At 40.1% G+C, this 12,462-nt stretch overlaps 1 protein-coding gene across 1 annotated transcript in view; it reads right to left on the bottom strand.

Annotated features, from left to right (window-relative positions):
• Positions 1–1,075, bottom strand: part of AKAP7 (A-kinase anchoring protein 7) — a 110,074-nt gene extending 108,999 nt beyond the window's left edge. Inside the window, exon 1 of the mRNA XM_090279845.1 lies at positions 816–1,075. Within this exon, the coding sequence (XP_090135971.1) occupies positions 816–1,059 (244 nt within the window). The 5' untranslated portion in view covers positions 1,060–1,075. The remainder of the gene's footprint in view (positions 1–815) is intronic.
• Positions 1,076–12,462: the final 11,387 nt, after the last annotated feature.

Raw genomic sequence — 12,462 nt, 5'->3', positions numbered from 1 at the left:
TGTTGGAAAAATACAGATACCTTATCTCAAAAACTCAAGCCCTTTGAACCCTCCCACAAAGCCATAATCATTTCATTCCCATGACATTTGTAAATGTATTTATACTATTCAACAGCTATTATACAATAACATTTTAATGCTTTTTATATCCTTTTATGCGTTTACACTACAAAGAGCTCGCAGAAGAGCACCTTTTCTCTAATTGGCTTTTGTACCTTTCACCTGAAGTCCAACCCCTAACTCGCTGTATGCACACAGTTCAGTTAGCGCAGTAAATGCTGACTTAAGCGGGACATTAATTCTGGGCCCTACTACAGATTTGGCGCCAGTTTAAAAGGTCCTTTTCAAACAGAATAAAACCCTCAACGACACACTGTGGTGGGTCAGGTCTTTCATGTTTACGATACAGGATAAAAGTCAAGATCCTCGAGGTTTGCTAACCACACACCGTCGTAAAATGTGTGCAGGCATGAAGTCTGACCTAAGGGTCACAAGATCAATAAGGCGGAAATAAAACTGCAACTTGGGGTGCGTTCACACCCGTTGCCCCAACACTGCGTGCACTAAGAAAGACGCTTAGTTACGAGTAGCACTGGTCACACCCGGCGGCATCGGGCCGCTCGGTGCTACGCCAAGTCCTGTGTTGGAGGGAGAGCGAGCAGAACCCGCGCGGGGCGCGCATGGGGTCGCATTCCACGCGCTGGGGACAGAGGCGCAGGAGGGAGGCCGAGCCCTCCCTGAAGCCAAGAGCTGAGCAGGGCCCCGCCCTTAGGCTCGGGTCGCCCCCCTCGGCCAGCTGGGCAGCCCCGGCTCACCCGCTTCGGGGCACTCCATGGTGTCTGCGCTAGCGGACCGCGAGTCTCGGAGAGCAGAAGCGGCAGTGGCGGCCGGACTCCGCGGCCCCGGCCAGCGTGCTAGGCACAGGCCGGGGCGGGGCCGGCACCCAGTGGGCGGTGCGCGGGGGCGGGGGCCCCGGCGGGCCCCGGGTGATCGAACCGCCGCGACTTGGCCTGCATAGGCGCCGAGCCCCCAGAGCCGCAGTCCCCGCAGGAGCTGCATGCCCAGGCCGGGGACCCGGAAGGAGTGGAAGGGGACGCCCCTACGCGCCGGCGGTACCCGGATTTGGGCAACACTTGGGTGTGGGAGGGATCGGGGGGCGGGGGGGCCGTGACCCCGGCGCCGCGGAGAGCTGGGTCTCCTCTCAGCCCCACGAAGATGAGCCCCCCACCCTGCCTTCTCCCCGGAGCCCGATAGCCTTTTGCAGCTTTGGCTGCCTTCAGTCATTTCGCGTGGCCCAGCCTTTCCCGTCCCACGCCTGGCCTAGGGTCTCCTGAGGATCCTTGTGTTTAGTTTTGCAAAGAGCTTTCAAAACACAGCTTTGATTATAAAATATTTGGGAAGAGCAAATTTTACAGGAACTACACCTTCGCCATCTGTATACAGTAGTTAGATATTTTATTTAGCTTTTTTTAAAAGCCAAATTGTGACAAAGTCTCAAACTTTTAACAATTGTTTGTGCCTACAAATTAAATGGGAACCACTACAGGTAATATTGCAGGTTAAAGCACGGGTATGAGTAAATGAAAGAAAAATTTAATTATTTAAAAAGAATTTTTTTACCTTCGTACAGAATTCTACTGAATTTTTCTTTTAAGTGCAAAGAAACCATGCATTAAGAAAATTAGGTGCATCTCTCAATAAATTAATCTGGCCTCTTTTTTGAATAACATTTGGTTTATTTTGAATACAGCCTAGAATGAGGATGGAAGCAAAGACCTCAGTACAATAGGTCATACAAAATAAATCATAAAGCTTGTTACTGCCATATTAAAATAATTCTACCAAGTTGAATGTTTGGTTTACACACCCGTAGTAATTGGGGGCTGATTAGAGATCAGAGGGAAGGAGGGATAGGGGAATGGATGAAAGAAGGTGAATGGATTAACTAAAAAACATATATACATACATAACACAGACACAGGCAACACTGTGGTGATGGCCAGAGGGAAAGGGGTGGAGAGGGAGAAAATGGGGACAGAAAGAGACTTTGCTTGGGGCAGTGGTACATGATGCAGTATGCAGGTTGTGTTTTAAGTTGTGCACCTGAAACCTGTGTAGTTTTGCAAACGCAATAAATTCAATTAAAAAAAAAAAAAAGAAAAGAAAATAGTTGAGTGTTTGCCCATAGCAATTATGGGATGATTAGAGAGGTACAATAGGTTCCTCAGGAGGTTGAGCAGGCGAATAAGGCAGGTCTTTTCCTAAGGATCGCCTACCTAACAGAGAAAGAAATATGAGAAGCTGCAATAAGTAATAAGCTAAAAAGTAATCCACGTTAATATGAAAGGGGATCAGAATATGCCACCCCAAAACATGCCTCTTCTGGTGTTCCAAACAGTGCCTGACATCACTGCTTAACCATTCCAGGCTGCCACCTAAGCCCAGTCCTTGCCGCCCTGAGCTCCCCTGGTCCAGTCTCCTTCCCAGGAAGTCCTCTGCCCTCTTCAGACATAGCTGACTGGTGGTTTACCTGGCCGTGGTGGATTTTCTCAGTCCTCAGGGTAACAGTTTCTTGCAAATTAAAAGACCAATTCCTTCCCTATAAATTACACCCCGCATAAGGGATAGGACAGGCTGGGAGATGTCACAGATTATTTGGATTTCTGAGATTGATAGAATTCATTGAGATAGCAAGTTCTTTTATAGACAACAGCACTTTTTCTCCCAGAAAGGCAATGTACACACCAAGGTCACTGGGACTGGAAGTTTTAAAATACAAAATTCAACTGAGGAAATTTTATAGATCTTACTGAAAGGAGCTCTGAAGAACAGTATTAAATGACTTTCAGAGGCAGAAGGGAGTAGGAACAAAGAAGTTATACTAGGCAAAAAGCAGACTGGTTATGGGAAGGTCATTTTTCTATAGGAGGTGGTAGGGGTCTATCAGGAAGATTACCTAATTGCATTGATTAGGTGATTCCTGATTGACTGCTTTTGAGATTTCTTGTCTGGGAGAGCTGAAACTGTAATTAAGTCTCAGTTTGGTGACTTGGGACTTAGCATAAGCAACTTTATTTGGGGCCTATTGTTTTTAACAGAGGAGTTCAGGTTCAAGTTACCACACTGTTTCAGTTCCATGACTCCTCTCTGACCTTCAGAGCAAGAGAGAGAGACAGACAGATAGACATTAATTGGTTGCCTCCTGTACGTTCCCAGACCTGGGATCAAACCTACAACCTAGATATGCTCCCTGATGGGGAATTGAACCTGCAAACTTTTGGTGAAGGGATGATGCTCCAACCAACTGAGCCACACCAGGCAGCGCAGTTGATGCTGTTATGATTCTTGTCCTAGGATGTGTCAAGTGACAAAGCTAAAACAATTTAGTAAAGAGTTTGATATTCTTTAATCAAGAGAATCCATGGATTGGAAAGTGCAGTGCTTCAGAAGCAGTGGAGAATGCTATCTGAGGAATTTTGGGCAAGAGCGAGTTTTATGGAACTTTAGAAGAGGTAACAGAGAGAAAAGGGCATGATTTACTAGAGGTCAAGTATTTCCTTATAAGGCTAGTCAGTTCTATTTCCTAGGGTAAGGTAAATTATCTAAAACTGAGTCGGAGGGTTGTTATTGGTGTTAGGTTCCCTTGACAGTGAGGCATATTCCTTAAGTGCAGGCTAACTTAGCTTTAGATTTGTGACTTAGGCTGGGCCACGGGAGCAGCCTCCATTTGATATATGAATTAACTTTACCGGAGGTTCTTTGGTCCTCCCAATGAACTACAGATGTAAATGGTTACTAAGGAAGATGAAGTCATGCAGTTCTATAGGACAAGGTCAAATATCAGTTGAAAGCCAAAGTGGGACGCTTGGTGACTCAAGGTGACTCAAGATGTTACAAATCTCTAACACAGTTCTCTGACTGGTTTATCTGCTGCCATTTTACCAAACCTTTACAATTTACCTTGGATTTCAACTTGGCATCAGAAAACCTCCTGAAAGTTTGAACTTAATTTTGTCTTTCTTTTAATTCTTCTAGTAGCAAATAGCTGATTCTAATTGTTTCCAAGGTAGCAATAAAAAATAAAATAAAAAATAAATTTTAAAAAAACTAGTTTACATGTCTAGATTTTCCTCTTGGTTTTAAGATTTGTACTTTTCCCACCCACTTGGCTCCCTATGAAAAGTCCTTCACTTAAAATGTGTGGGGTTTTTTCATTCCCCTTGCTTTTCTTAATTTCTTTTAAAAAAACAATAGGAAAATGTAGGGAACTGCGGAAGTGGGCTCCCTTTAGCTGTGTGTTCATCTGAAGGCCCCAGCTCCAGACTTATCCTTAGGTCCAACACCTTTCTTCCCCCTCCATGGAGTGTTTTGCGGTCATCTGAATTCCTACAGTAGACAGCCACAAAAAGTACTGCCTTCCTTTCCTACCCCAGGACCCTCACCATGTATGTATTATAGGTAAGGCAACCAACTGTCCTACTTTGCCTGGGACCATTCAGTTGTAGCACTGAAAGTCCCATAAGTTGGAAAACCTTCAGTCCCTGGCAAGCAGAGATTATTTTTATCCTTAAATGGATTGAGAGAAATGAGGTAATGTGTCTAAAGGGTAGAGATTTCTGTGGACTTAGAGCACCAGGAAAGGCCTGAAAGATTAGGTCATATTTGAGACCAGCTGTGAAAATGAGTGGATTAAGAGAGCTGGAGCATGGGGGTAACACATTGCAGGCTTGGGGAGGCAGGAGCATGCAAGGAGATGCAAAAGAAAGTGGATCTACCAGTTTGGTTGGTCCAGGTGGCAGAGGACTGGAAGATAAGGCCAGAAAACTAGGTTGGGACCAGATGATAGTAGATCTTAAATGCCAGGCTAAGCAATTGGGTCTTTATTACATAAGAATTGGGATTGTTAAAAAATTCTGACCTTGAAACTGACATGCTGAAGGATCACTTTAGAAAGCCACATCCTGCAGTTCTGCACAGGATTGATTGGAGAGGGCAGTGAGTTGAAGCCCCAGGTCTAGTTCATGGTACTGCGGTAATCCGAATGTGAGGGGCAGAAACTTGAACTCATGTGTTGGCCTAGAGATAAAATAAAAGTGATAGAATTAAGTGATTGCAAGACAATAGTTAGTGGAACTTAGCAATTAATGCTGTATAGAAAAAGAAAATGGGTTGGCTGGCACTAAGACATTAGAAGGCAGTTGAACTGGGTGTTCCTAGAACAATCTAGAATAAAGAGGGTGAGACGTGAGAGGATTGAGAAATAGACACAAGCTCAATGAGCAAGATGGCAGAAATTCTGTGCTGGGTAATAGGACCTTTCCCCAGATCTCTCAGACAAGCCAATAATTCAATCCAACAGTCTTAAGTGTTAGTGATTTTGTTGTGGAAACCAAAGACAGGGTTGCAGAGCAGCGAGCACACAAGGACTGAGAGCGGCCTGTGATTATAAGCACCTAGGGATTTGCAGAAATCTTAGAAAGAGGGGTAGGCTTTCATATGCCATCAGAATTTGAGCCAGTTTTGCTAGCTATTGAGGGGCAGGAGCAGCCTTCAACTGGATTCCATTTAAATGCCCACGGAAAGAAACTAGTAGATAGAGAGATACAGTGAAAGAGAAAAACCGAGTAATATTGGGGGTCAGAACATGACAGATGTTGATCTTAGGAGAGACAGGAGGGATGCAAGTTAGAATAGATGGATCCTGTAAGTATTTGCATGGGGTCTTGGTTATGGGAGCTACTTTCTAAAAGTGTCAGTTTTCCTGATGGAAATAAGTAGTGATGCCCTGGCCAGATACCTTAGTTGGCTAGAGCATCATCCTGATATGCCAATGTTACAGGTTCAATCCTGGGTCAGGGCACATACAAGAAGCAACCAGTGATTACATGAATGGGTGGAAAAACAAATCAACGTCTGTTTGTCTGTCTATTCCTCTCTCTCTCTTTACTCCCCTCCTTTCTCTTTCTCTAAAGTCAGTCAATCAAGTCTATATTGTCCTCTGTAAATACTTAAAAAAAGAAAAAGAAAATAGGTGGTGAAGTCATAATCTTGGTAATTTAGAAGTTTTATAGATAAACAAGCAGTCATTGAAATTATGCATTTGAATGAGGTCACCCAGGGAGAGTGTATGGAGGTAGAAAATTAGGCAACTCCGAATGGAATACTTTTCTGTCTTTGTGATTACAATCCAAAAAAAATTTTTTGCACATTCCATCAGCTGTCTGAACTAATATATACTTACTATGTTTCTTCCCTTCTGGGTAAGAATAAGAAATAATTGTTATAAGATATTTTCATCAAGAACATAATTCTTTTTCTTCAAACCAAAATGGATGAATAACTTCTTATGAGGTAGATGCTAGTTTGTATCATTACTCAGAAGACAATGATGTTCTTGTACTGTTTTTTGATAATCTCTATTTTGGTACACTAAAGTAGTTAGTGCTCCTGACCACATTTTGGGCAAATGCCAAATTGGGAGATTAGGCTTAACACTCTAATTAGGCTTCCTGAATTTAATTAGTGCTGGGGATTAGTTTCTCATTTGAGAGTTTATCTTACAAGATTTCTAAGCTCAAAACCATATGTTTTTTTTCTTGGTTATTTTTTGTGTCATATACATTATGTAAATCATCATTATACTTTCCAATAGACCATTCTGCATTAATGAGTTGTTATTTTTGTTGCTGTTGTTAATCTCTAGTAAAATTTTCTGAATACTGAAAGGAAAGTTTAAGAGCTATGACAAATTCCACTTTCTGGGTGATCAGGGCTGTTATTATTTGTTGGTTTCATTGTCCTCTTGATGTGCTAGAAAGTATTAATACAGGTTATCTTTCAACTTCCCACTGTACATTTTAAATATGTGTTATAATTCCTTTTCTTGGAGAGATATTAACATAGATTATATTAATAAGGTATGAATATCTGGATTAGTAGATGTCACATCTTTTTAAATTTAGTCATTGTATTGCATATTTGGCTTAAGTATTTCTTTTTTTTTTCCTTTTTTCTTTTAAATGTATTTTATTGATTATATTGTTACAATAGTTCCAACTTTCTCCCCTTTACTCCCCTCCACCCAGCATCTCCCTCCCCCAGCAATCCCCCTCCAAGTCCATACCCATGGTTCGTACATACAAGCTTTCCCGCTTCACCCTTTCATATATTCTTCTTCTTCTCTCCCTTTTTATTTTTAGTAAATATGTGATTAATTAATTATTTTAACAATAAAAAATAACTATCCCTCCCTCTCAGATATTAAGACCCTTTGTAATCTTGAAAGGACAATGGGCGAAGGTCTCAAGCTCCTCTAGCTGCTTCAAGCTGGACATGGTCGTCGTCCTATCTACCCTTGGGTCCAGAAATCCCTATTAATAGTAGGGGTGTGGGGGGAGGGTGGCCTTCCCACATGGAGAAGGATTGTGCAGACTCCAGGTCAGTTGGTGGTCTCTGGACAACGGCGTGCTTGGTTTAACAGGCTGGCATCCTTGTTGTGTTTGGGGGGCAACAGATTTGGCAAAAAGGATTAAAAGACATCATTCAATCCATAACTACTAGATGACAAAAGGCAGATATTAATTTTTCAATTTCCCACATTAGGGGAAAAAGAAAAGAAAAAAAGGGCTTCTTTGGAGGAAGGTGTGCTAGGCACATCTCACCTGTCCAAAACCCTTTTGCCCATTATACTTAGTTTGGGCTGAGGGAAATAGTTTAGGTTTCCCCCCTCTCAGACCTCTGGGTCCTTTCTGTCCAAGCCATTAGGATAGAAAAGAGAAACCAGTTTTAAAGTGAAGCCCACAGACCACCCCATTCTTCACCAACCCAGCCATTTAGTTCAGCCAAACCATTGAGTCTCAGGAGGCAGCGCTGCAGAGAGGATTAAGTGAGGCAAATACATACAGACAATCACTCAGGTAATGAGATCATAGGCTTATGCCCTTTGAAAACAGAAAACACATGTTAATTTATGTAACATAACCCACAAACAAGTCTCTAAATCTGTAAGACTGTCTTATTGGGAAGACATCCAGTTGCAAGGCACTTGACATTCTACTTGCCTGCAACTTGAATATCTTTGATGATATCACAGACATGGTTTAATTTTCAAGTGAAACCATATTTTAAATGAAAAGAAACTTTTAAGATGGTTAGCTGCACTACTTTATAGTCTACCACTGATCATTGTGATTTTCCTTGAATAATGATTTTTCTCCCTAAGATTACCCTCCTTGTCATTAAAGGGACTACATTAAGTCCATTTTTAATTTATCCTGTTCATTTGCATAAATATAACAAGAGCAGCAAATGATCACTTATGATCTTTCGTTCTGTTTTGCTGGAACTTACCCAAGGAACATTTAGGGTGACCCTCAGTCTGCTCTTCAGGGCACAGAAGCTGGGCCACATACCTAGCATTCATCCCTGCCTGTACACACCTGTCCTTTCCAAGTCTTTCTGGTTTTTCATTGTGCCTTAAGGTCCCTTCTAGCCATCTTTCAGGAAAACAACCTTTGTTCCTTCCCTGGAAAGATTGCTGTGGACCGCACAACCAACCATGGAACCAGACCTTTTATCTCACAGGCTTTTATTATCTTTGAAAGTCATTCCCAGTTCCTCGGGGCTTTTTGGTAACAACCTGAGCCCAAGCATGTCTCCTTTAGGCTTGACATTCCAGTCAAAGACTTGGTCAAAAAAAAAGAAAAAAAAGGAACTTCTATTAACAACTGGTCTTATTAGTTTTATGCAAAGAAACTTACGTCATTACTTATTTGTTTAGAATGCCAAACTCTGGAGGGATCAGATAGGGAGAAAAATATACAATGTGAAGGAAAATCTTTGTCCTAATATTCACTGAACTGGCATTTCCATTCTTCATATTTTCATTTTTCCCCCACTAAAAAATTATTTTTGTTTGTTTTTCCATTACAGTTGTCTCACATTTTTCCCCCTCTTGCTTCCCTGCACCCTGTCCCTCCCTTCCCCCACATTCAGTCCCCACTCAGTTGCCCATGTCCATAGGTCATTTATATATGTTCTTTGACTTGACCCTTCCCCTTCTTACCCCCTTTTCTCCCTCCCACCTCCTCCCTTGTTACTGTTAGTCTACTTCTTGTTTACATAGCTCTGGTTCAATTTTGCTCATTTGTTTGTGTTGTTCATTAGTTTCCTGTAATAGGTGACAGCATAAGGTATTTTTCTTTCGTTGCCTGGCTTATTTCACTAAGCATAATTTTCTCTAGTTCCATCCATGTTGTTGCAAATGGTAGAAGTTCCTTCTTTCTTTCTGCTACATAGTACTCCATTGTGTAAATGTACCACAGTTTTTTGATCCACTCATCTACAGATGGGCATTTAGGTTGTTTCCAGCAATTGGCTATTGTAAATAGTGCTGCTATGAACATTGGAGTGCATAGGTTCTTTTGAATTGGTGTTTCAGGATTTTTCGGTTATAATCCTAGCAATGGAATTGCTGGTTCAAAAGGCAGTTCCATTTTTAGTTTTTTGAGGAAATTCCAAACTCTTTTCCATAGTGGCTGCACCAGTCTGCATTCCCACCAGCAATGCACCAGGGTTCCCATTTCTCCACATCCTCTCCAGCACAAGTTGTTTGTTGATTTGTTGATGATGGCCATTCTGACTGGTGTGAGGTGGTATCTCATTGTGGTTTTTATTTGCATCTCTCTGATGGCTAATGATGTTGAGCATTCTTTCATATGTCTATGGGCCCTCCGTATGTCCTCTTCGGAGAAGTGTTTGTTCAGGTCCTTTGCCCATTTTTTAATTGGGTTCTCTGTCTTCTTGGTGTTGAGTCATATGAGTTCTTTATATATTTTGGAGATCAATCCCTTGTCTGAGATGTCATTGGCGAATATATTTTCCCATATGGTTGGTTTCCTTTTCATCTTGCTGATGTTTTCTTTAGCTGAGCAGAAACTTTTTAGTTTGATGTAGTCCCATTTGTTTATTCTTTCCTTAATTTCCCTTGCCTTAGGAGATATATCAGTGAAAATGTTGCTACGTGGGATATCTGAAATTTTCCTGCCTATTTTTTCCTCTAGGACTTTTATGGTATCATGGCTTACATTTAAGTCTTTGATCCATTTTGAGTTTATTCTGGTGTATGGTGTAAGTTGGTGGTCTAGTTTCATTTTTTTGCATGTCCCTGTCCAGTTCTCCAAACACCATGTGTTGAAGAGGCTCTTTTCACTCCATTTGATGTTCCTTCCCCCTTTGTCAAATATTAGTTGACCATATGAACCTGGGTTTATTTCTGGGCTCTCAATTCTGTTCCATTCATCTATATGTCTGTTTTTATGCCAGTACCAGACTGTTTTGATTACCGTGGCCTTGTAGTATAGTTTGATATCAGGTATTGTGATTCCTCCTACTGTGTTCTTCTTCCTCAAAATTGCTGTGGCTATTCAGGCTCTTTTTTGGTTCCATATAAATTTTTGAAGTATTTGTTCTAGGTCTGTGAAATACGTTGCTGGTATTTTCATAGGGATTGCATTGAATCTATAAATTGCTTTGGGTAGTATGGACATTTTAATGATGTTGATTTTTCCCATCCATGAGCATGGTACATGCTTCCATTTATTTGTATCTTCTTTAATTTCTTTCTTCAGTGTTATGTAGTTTTCTGAGTACAGGTCTTTTACCTCCTTGGTTAAGTTTATTCCTAGGTATTTTATTTTTCTTGTTCCTATGGTAAATGGAATTTTTCTTTCAGTTTCTAGCTCTGAGTTTTTATTGTTGGTGTATAAAAATGCCTTCGATTTCTTAATATTGACTTTGTATCCTGCTATTTTGCCGAATTCACTTATTAGGTTGAGTAGTTTTTTTGTTGAGTCTATAGGGTTTTCTATGTACACTATCATGTCATCTGCAAATAATGACAGTTTTACTTCCTCTTTTCCAATTTGGATGCCTTTTATTTCTCTTTCTTGTCTGATTGCTGTGGCTATAACTTCCAAGACTATGTTGAATAGGAGTGGAGAGAGCGGACATCCTTGTCTTGTTCCTGATCTCAGGGGGAATGCTCTCAGTTTTTGCCCATTGAGTATGATGTTGGCTTCAGGTTTCTTGTATATGGCCTTTATTATGTTGAGGTATGCTCCCTCTATTCCCATTTTGCTGAGAGTTTTTATCATAAATGGGTGTTTTTGGCTTAAGTATTTCTTGTTTCTTAGTAGTGTAATTGATATTCCAAACAATATGACCTAAGACTTCACCGTCAAGATTAACCTTATTTGCAATCCAATCAAAGTATAATTGACAATTACTATGTCATGAGGTTTCTTTTGACAATAAAAGAAATGAAAAAATAGAACAAGTTTAAAAGTTCCAGAAAGAAATAGAATCATAATGGAAGAAAACTTGAGTCTATTCTGTCTTACACAGTAAAGAATTTCCTTACAGATAGTCATCTATTTGAATACATTCACTACGTAACAGCTCTTTGCCTAAATTTTGTAAAGTATCTGTTCAAAGAATATCTTTCATTATCTATTGATCTACCAATATAGTGGAAAAACTCCAAAATAATTATAATCAACAAAACTGCAAAAGTTCCTCCACTATAAGATATCAACTATCCAAAATCCTCTGACTCTTTCAGTCTTTATCACTTTATAGAAACCTAATACATTTTATAAACATAATTTAATTACAAATAAGCAATATATAATAGTTTATATCACTTGTTTATTTAGTATTTTTCAGTAGATATTTCAAATAGGTACTTTTTATATAGTATAATTTAAACTATATTATCATGTTGTGTTTTATTATACCATCGTTATTTAAGCAGTCCCTAAATCTTGATCATTTTGGTTATGCTTGGCTTTTCAGTCAAATATACTTACAAATATCCTTGGATTCTTTTGCTTTTGTTTATACTATTTTCTTGAGACAAACATCAAAAGTAAACTTACCGAGGTAAGAGAAACTTGTTTGATATTACAGCTTTTTAGTACTATATAAGATTGATCTATAGAAAAAAAAGTATAGTGTAAGAGGCATCTATCTATCTGCTCCCAAAAGCCCCTCACTACACTGGATTTATTATTCACATGGTACTTCTCAATTGTTTATGTTTGTACTTTTTTGTTTTTTAGATATATGAAATACAATTTTATTCTAATTCTAAACAAAAAGAAACGAGAACGATGGTAACAAAGTTTCACAGCTGGATACTGAGATGTGACTGTAGCCTTAGATTTCAAATTCACTAAGGAAACAACTGCATTCCAAAACAGCTAACTATGGAGGTCCAAGGCAATGAAGTATTTTTTTAACTGCTGTATTTACTCCAAAGCCCATTCATCTCCTTCAGCATTCCAAAGATTAAGCACATGTTCTGCTTAGATATAATGAAGTGGCAAAATGCTGCACCATTGACATCAGGAGACAGTTGCCTATAAAACTAGACTTCTGATGTTGGGCTCCAGCCTCCCTTTC

Source organism: Furipterus horrens, unplaced genomic scaffold (genome assembly GCF_987537825.1).
Source record: "Furipterus horrens unplaced genomic scaffold, mFurHor1.1.pri manual_scaffold_6, whole genome shotgun sequence".
In the NCBI taxonomy this organism is placed as follows: Eukaryota; Metazoa; Chordata; class Mammalia; order Chiroptera; family Furipteridae; genus Furipterus; species Furipterus horrens.
This window is presented reverse-complemented; position numbering and strand designations above follow the sequence as displayed.